At 37.0% G+C, this 14317-nt stretch overlaps 1 protein-coding gene across 6 annotated transcripts; it reads left to right on the top strand.

Annotated features, from left to right (window-relative positions):
• Nucleotides 392-6449, top strand: LOC107638324. 6 transcript variants are annotated; one of them, XM_021120358.1, is made up of 5 exons: nt 392-907; nt 1527-1640; nt 4553-5257; nt 5345-5428; nt 6037-6449. In XM_021120358.1, the coding sequence occupies exons 2-5, from the start codon at nt 1565-1567 to the stop codon at nt 6120-6122; spliced, it is 951 nt and encodes a 316-aa protein (XP_020976017.1). In that variant the 5' UTR covers nt 392-907; nt 1527-1564; the 3' UTR covers nt 6123-6449. The 6 variants fall into 6 exon arrangements, with proteins under 6 accessions (XP_020976017.1, XP_016197030.1, XP_016197028.1 ...); XM_016341544.2 differs by having other exon boundaries at nt 393-907; nt 1553-1640; XM_016341542.2 differs by having other exon boundaries at nt 393-907; nt 1541-1640.

Here is a 14317-nt window from a genome sequence, read left to right as displayed (position 1 = left end):
TTTATAAAAGAAATTTCACATTTTTATTTTTAATATTAGGTTAATAATGATATTTTTTTAAATTGTGATATACTGTGATATTTTTTTAAAATGTGAGATGATTTAATTTACGGAGTATAAATCGGACCGTTCAATTTTTAAGAAGTACAGAAATTAGACCGTCCGATTTTTAGGTACAAAAATTAGACTGTCCAATTTCTGTCAGACCCTCCGATTTGTGTATTCCAAATTTTTTTAATTTTTTAAACACAAATCAATAGATCCGATTTGTGTATCCCAATTTTTTTAAATTTTTTAAACACAGATCTAATTTATATACCCCTCATAATTTTAAAAAAACACCAAAAATTATCGCGTGAACGTATAACATTCATTCTACTTTCATATCCAAAAAGAAATTTCTTACAAGAAAATTCTTCTTTCAAAAAGCTAATCCAATCCCACCTTAAACCTAGTTTACTCATATACCGAGACAGGAGGAGCGCTTCGAGGAGAAGAGGAGAGAGAGGTGTTCTGCCTCCGCCTCCGCCACTGTTACTGCCACGATCTGCCGTCCCGGTCCGTTGGAACCGCCACAGGTTCTGCCACCGCCTCTGTTTCTGCCTCTTCCCCTGCCCCTGCCTTTCCGTGACGCCGTCTCTTCCTGTTTCTGCCTTGCCACGCTGGTGCTGCATGGTGTGGGTGTTGTTGCGGGCTACGTTGCTGGTGTTGTTCGGCCAGCCACCCCACCGTTTTTGTCCTGCTCCGCCATTGCCGCTGCAGCTCCGCCACCATACTGTCTCAGTTCTGCTCTGTCTGCTGGAGCCATTGGCTTGGACGTGACCGTCTGCTGAAGCTACTGCCGAGGAGCTACTAGCTACCGCCACCGCAACCTCACCTCCATTTTCTGCAAATTAATCACTTTGAGGTAGGGGTCTTAAATGAAATTAAGCGCTATTCTCTTAAAAACCTATGAAGCGTTTGGTAAAATTTATTGCGTTTGTTGTGATTCTTTGATAATTAAATGAGTATAATGCTTTTGGATGAACGTGACTATGCTTAATTGTGATGACTTGATGATGTTGTTATATGTTGTATTATTTAGCTCTAAGCAACTTTTATCAAAAAACAAACGAATAAAAAAGCTCTACGCAACTGAAATTATGTGTATAGATTGGACAAAGGATATTCTAAGCATACGATTAAGCTTATTTGAGCCTTGCAAGTGACTAACTAAGATTGAGGTGGGTTATGTAGGGTTGGATTTCTGTTTTTATGTGTCTAAAGGGATAGTTGGATTAATTAAGAAATTGAGTTAGCAAATTTAACTAGAGAACTTCTAATGATTATTGTCGTTTTAAGGTAATTAGGATTGGTGTTCAAGAATATAATTTAGCAATTTAGTATAATGTAAATTAGTAAAATATTAGGTAATCACTAGAATTACCCTAAGGTTAATTTCAAATATGGTTGAATTAATGAATTGGTGATCAAAGAGTACGTTTTGTAATGTTCTTGCCGTTTTATATAACATGATCTAAGCATAGTGTATGATGGTAAGGGTGTAACACAGCTGGTGTGACGCATGACAAACACTCAACATCTTCCTTCCGCTGCTTTCGCAACCACCCCACCAATCTCACTGGATGCTGACTGCACTGGTACTCTCTCTCTAGCATTTTCGAATATTCTGATTGCTTTTGGCTGAATTTATTTATGATAGAGAATGGAAGATGGATTGAGATGAGATTTACCAATTGTATTGCAGTTTGAAATCTTCTTATTCCATCTATTTCTGTAGGGATTCAAGTAACAGGGAATAGCTACATATAAAATTGGAAGAAATAGAACTATAAATTATGTAACACACTATTGCTTTATCTGATGATCACGTTTATTTGATGGGAGAAACTCAGCTTATTGTGTCACAATATGGTTTTATGATGAATCTGTACTTCATGATTGTAATATAGCCGTAACCTACGGTTTACATCTGGAGAGAAAATAATCACAAATACATCTAAATCTTAACCCTGTCCTACTGGTCAAGGCTACATGCATCAAAGAAATTAAATATAAAACAACACTGCTATACTACCTTGATATAACTGCAGTGTAGCCCAAAATAATAAGTTGTCCTCATATTCAATAGTCCTTATAACCACGTTAGTCTTGCATCATTCTGCCCTTTGAGAGTTTTATTGTTTGCAAATGTCATATCCCTGTGCTCAGTTTCAGTGCTGTTGATCAAACATTAACATGCATTATTCATTTGTTGACTTTGAAAATGTTTACAGATTTGGTACTATTTTTAATGCACTAAATGAAGATCCACCCATATAAATGTTAGTTTTGAAAACATTAACATCTAATGTCAACAACAGGTACTTTTTAAAGAGTTCAAACCTTCAAATATAGAAAAAGAATGGAACATTGCAAATACTGCAGATTGCTACATCTTTTCTTTTTATTGTGTTTTGGGGGGAGGGGGGATGTTAACTATTTTGGCAAACACAAATAAGAAACTTAAATGATCTAGAACTTAATTCTAGTAGCGCATGATTTTACCCAGGATTATTTTATGTATATTAAAAATATTAATTCTATTCATTTCCCCCCTCTATTCCTTAAGTCAGGAATAGCATCCTTCCCAGAAAAAATCCAATATAAGAAGCTTACCTTCTTGACTTTTATCCCACTTGGTAAAAGAATATTATGCCTTGCATGAGGATTTCATCTAAACTAAAAAAGATCAGGATCAATAGAATTTCCTTGCTGGGGTTTGGGCTTCCTGCCTCTCTTCTGCAGCATTCAAGGACCCAAGCTTGGGGTGTAGCTTCTTTTTTCGGCTTATTCAGCAACCTCAGTTTAGTGGCAGTAGCATCTTCCTTTTGATCATTCTGATATTTTAGACTTTGGTCTCAAGCTGGAGCTGCCGCAGCTTATGGCTAGAGAAATGGGAGGGGCCCTGACATAGAAAACCGTGTGGATAACGAGCCCTCTAATGACTTTTCTCCTTACATATTGGCAAACAACTTTGTGGCCTGAAGACTTGAAAGGGTTCTTCCTAGCTTGGTTGATTCCCTCCTAGTGCATCACAAGATCTGATGAGTTACTCCCTTGCCTCAAGTGAGTGAACTAAACTACTGGCATGGGAGGATCTATCCCGACGGATTCAAATCATGAATGGACTTAGTGCACCTATCAACTGTAGGGGTTGAGTACATCAAGAGTAGGTCGTTTCATTAGGGGATTGTGAATTGCTATGGAGTTCTCTTGCGTTGTATAGACTAGCTCAACGTGTTATTTGCTTCTATTGCCTATCATAGGCTAGGCTTATAACCTTACATAAGATCTATTTCTTCTATAACAAATATTCTTTTTGTTTGAGAGATTTTACACTTCAAATCAGATAGCGAAAAGCACATTCACCGTAAACCTAATAATCTTACTCAGTTATATATATGAGGCCAATAATGTGATGTCACGAATGGATGAAGCAAGCACTTTTGGATGGTATTGATCAGAGCCAATCAAGCCTTTTTCCATCATTGATTATTGTTGTTAAGTTGAAATATAACCATGATTTATTTACGATAGAACATTATGATGTTTGATGTGTGTAGCCAACTTCATCTAGTTAAACAAGATGACTTGTTGTTTTCGTCATTGATCTATTGATTATGCTATACATGGTAAAGGAGATGCCTGGGTTAACGTAACAACGGCAAGGATAATTGTTAGAGATATAACCATTAGTGTTACCTTCTCCTATCAGCTTAAGCATTTGGGATGAGTGGTTTTTCGTGACAATAACTACACCAACATCACAGGGGGTTCTAATAAGTGGCTATATGTGTACAAAACAAAAAATGAATGGCTACATTATTGATGACAATGCCAGCCATTTTAAAGTAGATTATGCAGAGCTATAGAAAGTGGGAATTAAAGCAGGTTTTAAACTTTCTCATATTCGCTTCAAATATATTTCAAAGGACTTGGCCTCCCTAATGTTATACATAAGGGATTCAAGCGAGACTTTCATTTTTTTGGGTGGGGTTATTAGCATTTCTATTAACTCAATCTAATATCAGTGGAACAACAATTAAGTCATGTCTCAATAGGTAGATTGTATTAACTAGGTCTCATTGGGGCTTGTACGGGCCTTTTTCGCACATGTTCAGACCACCTTAGATATTAATCCTGCACTTGATCCACTGTACCTGTGTATTGTCTCAACAATTATCAGTACATGAAAGAAGAGGATCTATTCATTTCCCATGAACAAAAAGATTGAAGTCATTGAAACAACTAAACCTTTCTTCATGCCTTGTCTGCATGCTGTGGACATGATGTCTGATAATCTATGTCTAAAGTCTTAAATTAATTCCCTGTTTAGCAATTATAGAGCATGTGGTAATCCTGAGAGCTGACACATGCAATTATTTGCAGAAACACAGATTCCTCTGCATAATTATCTAGGTTACTTTGGTTTTAAAAAGCTATTTCTTGATATGATTTAAAAGTAGATTATTCTTTCAACTACTAATATGTACCTTTTGCAGGACAACAGGAAATGGTTCGACAAAGTATATATTCCAATTTTGTGAGTATGGTCTGAGCAATTCTAAAATGGACTTGCCTAATTGTGATAACCAGCTGGAAGTTGCCGTAAGGAAGACAGCTCTGAGAGATCTACAGAGTGATAATAAAATGACAAAGCCCACCTTTGTAAGCTCCTCATTGTTGAAGGATAGAGATGCTGGTCCTGATTCTAATAGTGTTTCTGGCTCCAAGAGACTCTTGCCTGATTTCCCAGTGAATCACCTTATTCAACAATCTACTGGAAATAATGCTGCAAATGGACATCTTGTGTATGTTCGCAGAAAATCAGAGGCAGAATTGGGCAAGAGCACTGCTTGCGAAAATCCAAGTATTAATGCTTATTGTCAGCATTTGAGCCAGCTTTGTTGTGAACAGGAGACTGCTCAACTAAAGCCTCTGATAAAGGCACCAAAGGTTTCATGTTTTCCAGCATTTGCACCTTTTCCAATGACTTCTTCAATGAGCTCATCCAGAAAGCCTTCGGTTCCTATTTCTCTTGGGAAATCTCCCTTGAGGCTACCACCGGTTGAGTCGAATTATATGACAGCTTCTTCTGGCCCTGCCAGTGGTAATCCAAAGGGATTGAAAAGTGTGCATTGGGAGGAGCGATACCAACAATTGCAGATGTTTTTAAGGAAACTAGACCACTCTGACCAAGAAGAATATATCCAAAGTATGTCCAGAAACCATAAAATAATCCCTTAACTGCTTTGTTATTAAATTATTGAATTTGTGGACGGCTAACAATGTCTTTTGACAGTGCTTCGATCACTTTCCTCTGTGGAACTTAGCAGACATGCTGTAGAGCTGGAGAAGAGATCAATTCAGCTATCACTAGAGGAAGGTAATGGAATCTTTTTGCTTATTTTTTTTCTTTTTTCATTGGGGGCTTGGTTGATGCTAAACAATGTTATCTACATGTGATGTGGAGTTGGACATTGGCTCAAATGATGCTAATCATCGAAAAAAAGCTAAAAGCAGATATGCTGAAACAAAATGCACTGTCATTGCTGTTATACTTATCTGCTCGTGCTGTATTGTATTATGCTTTTTTTAGGATTTTGTCAACTTTTTACTTGTAGATGTATTATTCTTCCTCCTCCCTTTAGTTAGAATTATAGTTGATGCTCTTTAAAGTCAACTGCTCCATTTTGCTTTTCTTTTTCTTCTTTACTTTATTTATTTATTTTTTAAATATATGTCATTCCTAGGATCAGTAATTCTAGAACGTGGGTGGTAGTATGTGGTCATGTGGACAAGATTTACATATAGTTTTGCATTTATTCATAGTTGCTGCTGTCAGTTAGCATCCCCAACCTGCTTATGTGCATTCATATCCATAAAAATGTTTCAGCAACTACTGTTTCAGTTTTAGCAAGCATCACATATTTTCAGACATCAGAAAGCTGATGATCTATTTTTTCTCACGTTTTTGCATTACCACGGTGACAGCGAAAGAATTACAGCGTGCTGCTGTTTTAGATGTCTGGGGAAAATCAGTGAAGAAATTCAAAGAACCTGAAGACACTGCCGAGTGATCAGATAAGTTGAAGATATCCTCATGATCATCCTAGCAGTTGAGCTCTTATTAACTTAATGAAGCTGTAGAAATTTTATGACTGATGCCTTGTGTGCTTGTATGTTTCATGAGTTTCTCAAGTAGACTACGAATTTGTCTCACCACTTTATTGTGAAAAAATCAGGAATTTTGTACGGTAATGCTTCTTTCTGCTTGCAATTCAGCAAAATTGTTTTCAGAATTTCAGGGAGAAATGTAAGCCGCTATGGCAAGATAGCCGTGTAGAATTAAGAAAAAGACGCTCTTATGTATTTTTTGAGTGAATCTATTTTTACTGGGATAAAAATTACCTAAACATATATAACAAAAGGAATTTTAATAAAAAAAAGGGCGCTTTTTTTTTCCGGAAGCTACATGACATTCAAATAAGCATTAATCAGTATTGGTTTAGTAGATTTACTAGATTGAATCGTGATCAACATTTTTTTGGTAGTGTTCCCAGCTAATTTTTTTGCTTATTATGGCACGGAAAGGAGAGAATGATAGATGGTCCGATTTGCACGTTTTAAAATTTTTTTAGTTTATCTCTTTACCTTCTAAATATTTTGTATCTCAAATTAAACGGTTTTACATCTGAGATTAATATTCTAACAGTACGTAATCTAGAAAAATATCACTACTAATCCAATATCAAAAATAAAAAGTGAGTATTTTCTACTCTTTAGAAATGGTTAAAAGTTAAAACCTCGTTGTCTCCTTGAAAGATTTGATATTGACCACTCGATACTATTCTTTTGAAAGTCAAAAAATTAAACTTCAAAGCATAATATCTAGTTTACATGATGATATTCTTTTGTTTTAAAGTTCACTTCTAAAATGTTATCTAAATCTCTCCTAAAATGGTATCCAAAAGAGCTTGTTTGGAATGCTAGGAATTAGAATTTACTCAAGAGTTGAATTCTGGTTCTTGCTTTGGAACAACTAAAAATGAATAATTTGAATTCCTTTGAGAATTCTAATTCCCATTTTTTCTTCATTTGTAAATCAGACCAAAATGGGTCTGATTTCCAAATCAACTCTCACACTCTTCAAACTTGAATTCTATTCCATTAATATATTATAGTTATTCCAAATCATAAAATTGAATTTCAAATAGAAATGAATTCTTTTCTTAATGGAAATAGAATTCTTTTCTCATGTTAAATGGTTTCCAAACAAACTCAAAGATTCATTGAATAAGTCCTAAAGACGCGAACAATAAATTAGTCCTTGAAAATGCTTAGTTAGCTAATGAAGGAGATGAGGTAGCAAATTCTAAAAAGTTACATAATTGTGTGACATTGTTATTTATACGTAAAACTCCATATCCAAAATCCCAAAATAAAAAACCGCATGTTGGTTGCGCATTAGAGCAAGAGTTTGCGGTGGGTTTGCAACAGGTTTAGAAGTTGAGAAGTATATAGTATTGTTCCAATGGTTACCTGAAACGGTGATTTGGGCTTGAACGTGAGGTTTAAACTCTTTTTGGGACAACGACAGACTTCAATTGGTGTCGAGGTGCTGTCGTTCGAGTTTCTCGTGAGGAGGTGGGGGTGGTACCAGCAAGAGACTCCAATACTTAAGTTAGCAAGAGTTCAAGCAGGTTTTTTGTAGATTCAGTTCTGAATATACCTAAGAGTGTCAGTGTATTTATAGTAGAAAGATAATCAACTTTTAAGAGGAATTCCACCTTTAATGGTGGATATTCGTTCCTTTTTTCCTAGGGAAGTTGTTGAGATCTCCCTTCTAGATAAGTGTGAGATATCTTAGGAGTTAATTATTCATTTAGATAAGTAGAGTTGAACTGTTGTCGTCACGCCCGATCTTCACGAGATCGGGTAGGTATAGGGGAGGCATTTTGAGGTTAGGTATGAACAGTGTCCCTACTTAAATTCGAGCTTTTATGAGGTCGGGTTCAAACATTTGTAAATTTTGCATGTTCTTTCGAGTGTTGACACGTCACTCGGGTATACCGCCTTTCAGGAATAGGTCGGGTACTTAACATATTTTTTGGAAAATTTGAAATATTGCGCCTCTTCGCGCACGTTACCTCTATGGTTACTTTGGTAATCGTGCGTCATAAATGAGGGGTAGGAAATTACTCCCTTGCACTTAGTGCCTTATAAATACCCAATTCTTTTTCTCTTTCTTCTTTTTCGCTCTTCCTAAAACGTTTGCACTGTTCATTTTTTCTAAAAAAAAATTCTCCATAACCTTCTTCATTTTATCATTTTGAATTTCTTGCCTAGAAATTTTTCCTTCGCTCGTTGGAGGTTCTTGGATCGTCAGTGTCTTGTTGTTGAAGTGCCCTTTTTAGTTTCACATTCCTTTGAGGTTGGCTCTTTATTCTTTTTCTTCTTTTCTTTATTTTAGTGTTCTGGGTAGTGTTACTTTTTTGTTAATTACTAACAATGACTGCTGATATAAAACGTTAATTCGTACACATGGTCGTTAAGTGTCTACGTGTGCAAACTGAACAAATCAATTTTCAAGGTATTACCATGAATTTAAACATCAAACATAAGAAGAAGAAAAAGATGGTGGAAATAAAAATTCTAACATTCCACCATATAATACATTGTAACTCTTGAAGAATATAGCTGAGGTGTATGGTTAACTAATGGTTTATATAAACAAATTGCAAGAAAAAACACTTACATGAACATATACCTATTATAATGAATACATGACTAAAATTATGAAATATTAGAGCACCTAATAAAAACTAAGGCATGTACACAGACTATCGATCAATTTACTAAAAATATAATTGTATTTTAAGCAAAGGTTTAAAAAACTATTCGAAAGTCATTATAAAGTAATTAAAAAATTAATCCAATAAATTAAGTTACTAACGTTCTTTAGTTTTGGCCATCATTGTCATAATGCAACTGTCAAATAATTGAAAACCTTAATTTTTCCAAAAAAAAAGCCCAACCACTTTATTTTTATCCCTTTTTATGGTAATAATAAATTTCTTTAAAAAAACAAACGCAATAAAAAAAATTTTCAGACACTTTTAATTATGTAAAAGGAATATAATTAGATAAAATAAAATTACAAGGTGAAGATCTAAACTTAAACAGATACTCACTATCACCAAAACCAAAACATGAACATTGCGCATTCAAAATGCAATTGAAAAATAAAATAGAAATGACTAGAATTAATAATGTAAAAACAACTAGAGGAATCTTGCAATGCATATAGCTCAATTTAAAAAGAATAAGAAATGTATTGTATTGTGTTCATAAGAATAAGAAGTAGTTTTGCTTTTATGCTTTTTCACTAAAAACTAAATTAAGAATCTCGCTGGGGAGTCAATGGAGTATTTGTACAATGTGTACAATGAGTTATTTATTTGGTCCAATATGAGTTAAAAAATGAACATCCAGGATAAAATACTACTAATTTCTCAGACATAATACACTCATACTATCTAGAATAACCATCCGTGTACCAAGGATAATAAACATCTGATATCTTACTGAAACATCTCTAAACCCCACTGTACACATTATACAGATACTCCATTGACCCCTATACTTTCTCGTAAATTAAAAGTGTCATTACCCTTGTCAGTTGCAAGAAATTTGAAAGAATTTGTACTGAGTTGCGAGGTCTTGCTCAATGTGATGCCGATGACCTTGGTTGGGAAAGAAAATTAAATTTGAATCCTTGTCTGTGCTTTCGTTACTTGTTTACGTGATTTTTTTTATAATACATAGATATAATAGTACTATTTATATCAACAAAGTGATGAAAAAATCAGGAGAGACAAAACAATGTCAGAGAGTCAAAGAAAACAACTTGTTTATAAACAAACTATTCCAATAATTGATAATAAGATTAATGACATTTATTTTTAAATTATAATTTTAGGATTGTATGGTGAATAAACTAAATATATGAGTCGGAATTAAAAAATTGCTAAGAGATGATCAATGAGTAATGCTTATGCTCTTGATTTGAAGTTTTATCAACCTTCAATAATTAATAATAAGTGCAAAGATCAATTAATCAGTGAAGATATAAGATGCAAAAATATAAAAGTAAATAATAGAAAATAATAAAAGTTTATATTTTTTGTATCATTTTTATTTATACATTAATCAAGTTATTTGTAAAGGCATCACAATTAATTTTAATTTTATTTGTAATGTTATATTAGATAAGACATGAAAAAAATAAGGTTGAGTAGCAAGTATTTTTAGAATAAATAGATTATAAAAATAATTTATATATCATCATTATGAGCTAATAGGTCGGCCATTCTTTGGACTTTGACTTGTAGCATAATGTTCATAGCTAATAACTCGACTTGAGTTGTTGGAGGAGGAGGAGGTGAAATTTGCTCACCAACCATGATCGAGATTCACCGCAGTCTTGATTTTCGAGGTGTGATCTTGTTCTTCCTCATTACTTCGGACATTCTGTTTTTGATTTAACAGTTTGATCTCAACAAAAAGAGGAGGTGGTGAATTATTTCGTTCTTCTGCCATTGATTATAACCTGCAAAATAGGGTAAAACAAGTAGAAGAAATAATGGTGGGGTTAAATAAACTCGGCCCACGATGGACGCTAAAATGTTTCTGCGTCTGTCCAAGGTTGAGCTTGCCTTCACCTGAGACGGATGAGGTATACCTCGATTTTAAGAGGAATGACGGCGGTGGACACTTGCAAAAGCAGTCCGACACTCAAGTTAGTAAGAGTGAAAATTGAATAAAATACGATTCAAAGTGAATAGTGTACCTTCTTTGTTTTGACTTGTTTATACAGAACAAATTAAATTTGAGTTGTACCATTATGCGATTAATTTACTTGACCTAATCTTTCGGTGAATCAGTGTAGTGCAGAGATTATTTGCAATAACCTCTATTTTTGGTAGAATTTTGTTTCTTGGTTGTTATATGATTATGATCTTTTGTTGACAGAATAAAATACATTTATTATTAGTGTTATGGATCCTATACCCGGAACGGTTCCCGAACCCAGTTACCAGGGTCCGATCTGCTTTGCCCTTCTAGAAGGCCTGGAACTGGCCCACTAGAGCTTCTAACTAACAATCAAATTCAAATACCTCCCTTATCTTAACCAAATAAGATAAGATAAGATAATTACCATCGCCTATATAAAGGGGAGCCCCAAGCCCCCTCTGGTACTCATTTATTCCTCACACCTTATATCTCTTAGATCCATTCTGACTTGAGCGTCGGAGTGTCTTTGCAAGTGCCCACCCCCATTGCTCTAGTCGGATAATCCGGTGTCCGCCTCGACTCGCAAGTCTCCAATCCATCTCACAACCCGTACCAGAGACATCTTGTACATTGGCGCCGTCAAAATCAGCAATAAAAAAGGATCTCAAAGTCCTAACCATAAGAAACCAAGCACCAATCTCCTCGGTTCTAGCGGTAATCACATTTTTCCCCGATGATTGCCAACATGGCACTTCGGCGGAAGACGCTCTATTCGTCATCTCGGCAAAACTCGAAACCAAACTTGTGAAAAGAATACTGGTCGACACCAGAGCTGATTCCAACATCCTCTTCAGAGTAGCCTTCGACAAGCTGGGTCTCTGAAACGAAAATCTGCAAACCCACCATAACTGGGTTACCGGACTCGGAGACAAGTTTCTCAAACCGAACGATTCCATAGGATTACCACTAACCATCAAAACCGGAAGCCAGAGGAAGACCATCCTCTCCGAGTTTGTGGCCTTTAAGGACTCCACTGCCTACAACATCATCTTCGGAAAAAAGATGATCAATAACCTATCCGCTATCATCTTCATCAAGACCTTAATCATGAAGTTTCAGGCCAATAATGGCATTATCGAAACAATACACGGGGACTGGGAAGTCGCAGTAGAGTGCGAGAACACCAACTCGGCCCTCCGCAAGAGATCCCAAGACGCGGCAGGCATCTTCCTTGCCGACCTCGATGCACGCCAAGACTAAAGTCCACGCAGAACCATGGGAGGAAACGACAAAGAAGCAGAGTGGGACCTTACAGACAAGGTCAGGAGCATAGCACACCTACGGGAGCTAGCCCTAAAACAGAGAATAAGCCTAAGGTACAATGGTAGCACGGTACGACGAGACTTCGGACCAGGAGACCTCGTCTTACGATAAAACGACATCGGTCTACCCACTCCCAGAAAAGGGAAGCTCACGCCCAACTGGGAGGGTCCCTACCAAATCAAGACAGTAATCGGAAAGGAGCCTACAAGCTCGAAAGACTAGACATGACCAAGCTCCCAAGATCCTGAAATTCCACCAACTTACGGCGCTACTATATGTAGAATCATCCTTCCAAAGTAACAAGATCGAAGTCGTTTAAGATTATCTCTTTACCTTTTATATTTTGCCTTCTTCACTTTCATTTATTACTTAAGTTATTCAATCGTATATTTTCTTACTGGGCATTCTTTCCTACCCACATCGGAAGGTTTTAACGAGGCCCAAACCACAAATAAAATTCATTATTTCAAAAGCATTGCCCCGTCCGATGACACGAACTAAACGCGGCTACACCTAGGGATCGATCACCCCGAGACCCACAAAACGGATATCCAAATAATAAAACGACCCACATCGGGAGGTTTTAACGAGGCTCAAACCACAAATGAAATTCATTTTTTCAAAAGCATTGCCCCGTCCGATGGCACGAACTAACGCGGCTACCCCGGGGGATCGATCACCCCTAGGCCAATAAAATGGATATCCAAATAGCAAAACGGGTATCCAAATAACAAAAAATGGCGGCCCAGGATCGATCACCCCGAGGCCAACAAAACGGATATCCAAACAATTAAACGGATATCCAAATAAGTAAACGGCTACCCGGGAATCGATCACCCCGAAGCCAATAAAACGGATATCCAAATAAGTAAACGGATATCCAAATAAAAAAAGGGTATCTGAATAACAAAAAATGGCGGCCTAGGGGATCGATCACCCCGAGGCCAACAAAACGGATATCCAAATAAGTAAACGGCTACCCGAAAATCGATCACCCCGAAGCCAATAAAACGGATATTCAAATAAGTAAACGACTACCCAAAAATCGATCACCCGCAAAACCAACAAAACGGAAATCCAAATAAGCTAAATAAACAAAGTCTTGAAATCGGCCCACCAAGAGGCCTAAAATAAGTTCACAATAACGGCCCAAAAAAGGCCACACAAAACAAGCATGAGCTGACAGTCTTCCAACTCGCGGAAAGCCAGACTGACCAACATCCTACCAATTGGTGCAGGATGACGTCACGCCCTTTCCAGGCCCCTCACAGTCTCCCGAACTACAGAGAATCGGACTCTCCAACGACTTAGCATTGAGACCAAGAAAGCATACTCTTATGCTCCAGGGGCAACCAACTGTTCCAGACCCGATCTCTGGGCCCTTCTTCGGAACGGTCATCAAACTCGGCATGTGATGAGACGTCCAAACAACGCGCTCCTCGCCTGACCATGAAACGGCCAGGAACTCCCCAAATCCTTGACCTCGACCGGAAAAACCAAACAACGATCTCCTTGCCAAACCACAACGGCAAGGAAAAGGTTCCTCCAGCGATGAGACTGAGCACCCTCACTCTCTCGCTCCGGGGGCAACTGTTACGGATCCGGCCCATGGATCCTACACCTGGAACGGTCCCCGAACCTGGTTACCCGAGTCTGACCCGCTTCGCCCCTTCTAAAAGGCCAGGAACTGGCCCACTAGAACTTTTAACCAACACTCAAATTCAAATACCTCCCTTATCTTAACCAAATAAGATAAGATAAGATAATTACTATCGCCTATGTAAAGGGAGCTCCAGGCCCCTCAGGTACTCATTCATTCCTCACACCTTATATCTCTTAGATCCATTCTGACTTGAGCGTCGGAGTGTCTTTGCAGGTACCCACCCCATTGCTCAAGTCAGATAATCCGGCGTCCGCCTCGACTCGCAAGTCTCCAATCCATCTCACAACCCGTACCAGAGACATCTTGTACAATTAGAATAATCGATTTATAAGGAGAACACAACCGTGTTGCAGAAGAAATAAAATAATGAAAAAAGATATACAATACAATTCTACATAAAGAGTACATAATCAATATAACTCTCAAGCTCTCTCTTTTTTAAAATACGATAAATTTTCACTATTTGAAAATCTTCTATTAACTATTAGTATT

Source organism: Arachis ipaensis, chromosome B04 (genome assembly GCF_000816755.2).
Source record: "Arachis ipaensis cultivar K30076 chromosome B04, Araip1.1, whole genome shotgun sequence".
Taxonomy (NCBI): Eukaryota; Viridiplantae; Streptophyta; class Magnoliopsida; order Fabales; family Fabaceae; genus Arachis; species Arachis ipaensis.
This window is presented reverse-complemented; position numbering and strand designations above follow the sequence as displayed.

Coding starts and splice junctions, on each gene's coding strand:
- LOC107638324 (XM_021120358.1), top strand. CDS start 1,565: ATGACAAACACTCAACATCTTCCTTCCGCTGCTTTCGCAACCACCCCA. Junction 5,258..5,344: donor CCAAGAAGAATATATCCAAA/GTATGTCCAGAA, acceptor GTCTTTTGACAG/TGCTTCGATCACTTTCCTCT. Junction 5,429..6,036: donor TCAGCTATCACTAGAGGAAG/GTAATGGAATCT, acceptor CCACGGTGACAG/CGAAAGAATTACAGCGTGCT.